The sequence below is a fragment of the Lutra lutra genome, chromosome 8 (genome assembly GCF_902655055.1).
Source record: "Lutra lutra chromosome 8, mLutLut1.2, whole genome shotgun sequence".
Classification (NCBI taxonomy): Eukaryota; Metazoa; Chordata; class Mammalia; order Carnivora; family Mustelidae; genus Lutra; species Lutra lutra.
The window spans coordinates 59,646,768-59,650,407 of record NC_062285.1 but is presented as its reverse complement, the minus strand read 5'-3'; the positions used below and the strand labels follow the sequence as shown (position 1 = coordinate 59,650,407).

The 3,640-nt window shown below is 39.5% G+C and overlaps 1 protein-coding gene across 1 annotated transcript; it reads left to right on the top strand.

Moving 5' to 3' along the window:
* Positions 1-2,171: 2,171 nt before the first annotated feature.
* On the top strand, positions 2,172-3,128 carry LOC125107313 (olfactory receptor 8S1-like). Its single transcript, XM_047742276.1, is given in 1 exon segment — positions 2,172-3,128. A coding segment is annotated over 1 exon segment (957 nt).
* The last annotated feature ends 512 nt before the right edge of the window (positions 3,129-3,640 follow it).

Here is a 3,640-nt window from a genome sequence, read left to right as displayed (position 1 = left end):
ATGGATAATGGAGTGTATACCTAAATGTTATGGTTTTAAACCACTCTCCCAGCATGGAAAGAGATGAGCTAGTAAATATGAACTGCTCCCCAGAGGAAAGGAATCTTTAGGTATGAGTTATTACAACAGAAGATAAGTCTTTTGCCTTCACAACCATTACAAAATGAACCCCTCAGCCCCACATAGACTTTCCTTCCTTCACCACTTCCCAGTCATACTCAAGTTTTATTTTTAGTCAGAATTAAAGTTGGGGACTTTCCTCTAACAAAGCATAAATGTCATAGTTGCTTCATTCTTTCATTCTTTCTACATTTAACAAATATCAAGGACCTATTATTGCCTTCTGTTCTACTGTATGTTCAGGATTTAAGATAAAATAGATGATTAAATACCAAATCTATCCTACAAAAAAGCAACACATTTGGAGAAAAAAAGAGATACTACTCATATCGTAGTAAAAGGCAGAGTAAGATAGATATCCAAGTGAAGGCCCAAAACAGTTTACAGAGTAAGGGGTAAAAGAGAACACGGAGTGGAGAGATACATTGCTTAAGCAAATGAATGTCAGCCAGTCAGTGTAAAAATCACAGATATGGAAGCTTTATAGACCTGAGAGAGATGTAAAGCTTATCCACTAACCCTCTCAACATCAGCAAGATACCACAAAATTTTCAGATTCAATTTCCTTATGCTAAAATTTGAAATAATGAAGCCCCCATAGTTTTGTTGAGATCTTCAAATAGAGAAAAAAGCTAAATGTTTGATAATACCTAGATATAATAAGTACCAATGAAATAATAGGTGTCATTATTTTCCATAATCTGTGCAAGCAGAGAAAGAGATAATCAAGACACATATATAAAAATGGAAGAAATGGGGCATCTGGGTGGCTCAGTGAGTTAAGCCTCTGCCTTTGACTCAGGTCATGATCCCAGGGTCCTAGGATTGAGGCCTGCATCAGGCTTTCTGCTCAGCAGGCAGCCTGCTTCCTCCTCTCTCTCTGCCTGCCTCTCTGCCTACTTGTGATCTCTGTCTGTCAAATAAATAAATAAAATCTTTTTTTAAAAAAAAATTTTAAAAAAAGAACAAGAAACAGAAATTAAGGTATGATGGAAAAATAGGTAGGATTTGGGTCAAGACTTGAAGGGGAATTTCAACAGAGCATTAGCTAAAGTCAAGGCAGAGAATCAAGAATAATGAGAACACCAGAGCAAGTCTGTTCTGACCAGTTGGTGCCTGATTCTATATCACAGAGGCATCCAGAACCACCTGAGGAATGTTTAAAATACCCATCACCAGGATCCAGAAAAGACCCAGGGAAACAGGTTTTCTGCAGGTAGAGAAATCACTTCAAAAATTAGTTAATCTTCAAATGCCAGCCAGAGAAGGTTATCATTATTCAGGGGCATTGTAGAATTAAATCCTAACTGTTCAAATTGAGGAACTGAAGAAGTCTTATAGATCTGAGTTTTGGGGTGAGGGAGAGTTAACTGTTAAAAATACAAACTAGCAATATCCTTTCTTAACCCCATTCCCCACCACATGCATACTCACACACACATACATTTTAAAATTGTCCCTTGAATCAAATAACCAAATATACTAGAGAGAGACACATGAATACTTAGAAATATAACAAATATAGCAATATATTTAATATAGAAATATAATAAATATAGCATGTTATTATTATGTAATATTGGACTATTGCAAGCTTTTGAATGGAGAGTTTCACTCACATTTCAGACTGTGTAGCTCACGAAACCAGAGATGATTAGAATCACTTTTCCAAGAAGTAAGTATATTGGATATAAATTGACTGGTAGTGTTGCAGGATAAAATGAAAGGACAATTCAAGGAGATGAAACCGATCAGTCATAGACTAAACTGAAAAGATATGTATAGGTCTCCAGAGCTATTTGAGCGAGAGGAGCCAAGAGGAAAAAGCACAAATGGGCTGGTTCAGGGTTCAGGAGCTGTGCAGCTGGCAATCAAGTCGGGGAAGGGAGGGAGAGTAGATTTTTTAAAAATCCATGTAAAAGATGAGCACACTGAAGAGAGAGACATATGCATACATAGAATGAAGTAAAAGTCCTGAGGTGGGTGGCACAAAAAGAAGGTGAACATTTCATGCTTCTTTGTGCTTTCATTCCAGTGGAACATCTTCTATCATGGTCTTAGGAAACCACAGCACCATCATGGAATTTACCCTCCTTGGACTGTCTGCTGACCCCCACATCCAGGTTATGCTCTTTGTGCTTTTCTTAGATATTTACCTCCTGATCACCATGGGGAACCTGATGATGATGGGGGTGATTATGACTGACTACCATCTTCACACCCCCATGTACTTTTTCTTGAGTCACCTCTCCTTCCTGGATCTTTGTTTAACTTCAGCCACTGTGCCCAAGATGCTGGAGAATCTCCTATCTCAGAAGAAATCAGTATCAGTAGAAGGCTGCCTCACTCAGGCATTTTTTGTGTTTTTCATTGCAGGAACTGAAGCTTTTGCACTCTCTGCCATGGCTTATGACCGCTACATTGCCATCTGCTACCCTCTGCTCTATGGCCAGCTGATGAGTAAACAGTTGTGTGAGGGTCTAGTATGGGTCTCATGAGGACTGGGCTTTCTGGATGCTCTCATTAACACCCTCATGGCTTGGAATTTGGACTTCTGTGAGGCTTATGTCCTGCCTCACTTCAGCTGTGAAGTGCCATCTCTATTCTCTCTATCTTGCTCTGACATCTCCACCAATTTTACAGTCCTTGTGTGCTCTACCATCATTCATGCCTCTGGAACCTTACTCCTGATCGTCTTCTCCTATGCTCGCATTGCCTCTACCATCCTGAGCATAAGCTCCACCTTAGGCAGAAGTAAGGCCTTCTCCACCTGCTCCTCCCACCTCGCTGCTGTGAGCTTCTTCTATGGATCTGCTTTTCTTCGCTATCTCATGCCAACCTTATGTTCCCCACTGGAGTTAATTTTTTCCATACAGTATAGTGTGATCACTCCTCTCGTCAATCCCCTTGTCTACAGCTTGAAGAACAAGGAAATAAAAATAGCTCTGAAAAGAATGCTGCAAAAAGGTTTACAACAGCTCAGAAAACAGAGAACAGGTAGAGGATGACTGGGAAATGGGGAAGAATCGTATTAGATGGTTGAATAATAGATGTAGAGAAAATTTTTGTTGTTCATAACAAAATTACAAAATATAACAGCCAGTCTCCTTTGAAATGCCTGGGAAGATCCAAGAGCTACTGCTTACTTTGGTTCATATTTAATTTATCCAGGGACAAAACAATGGACTTACTCTTCCTTTTAATTATGAAACATTCCCATTAAGATTAGAACTGAGAAAATTGTCAAGAAACTAAATTCTTTTTTTAAGATTTTATTTATTTATTTGTCAGAGAGAGAGAGCACAAGCAGGGAGAGCAGCAGGCAGAGCAGACAGAATGAGAAGCAGACTCCCTGATGAGCAAGGAGCCCAATTCAGGACTAGATCCCAGGACCTTGGAATCATGATCTGAGCCAAGGCAGATGCTTAACTGACTGAGCCACCCAGGCATCCCAGGAAACTGAATTCTTATTGGGTCTAATATTTAGAGGAGGAGTTTTGCTAGAAATAAAAGCACAAAG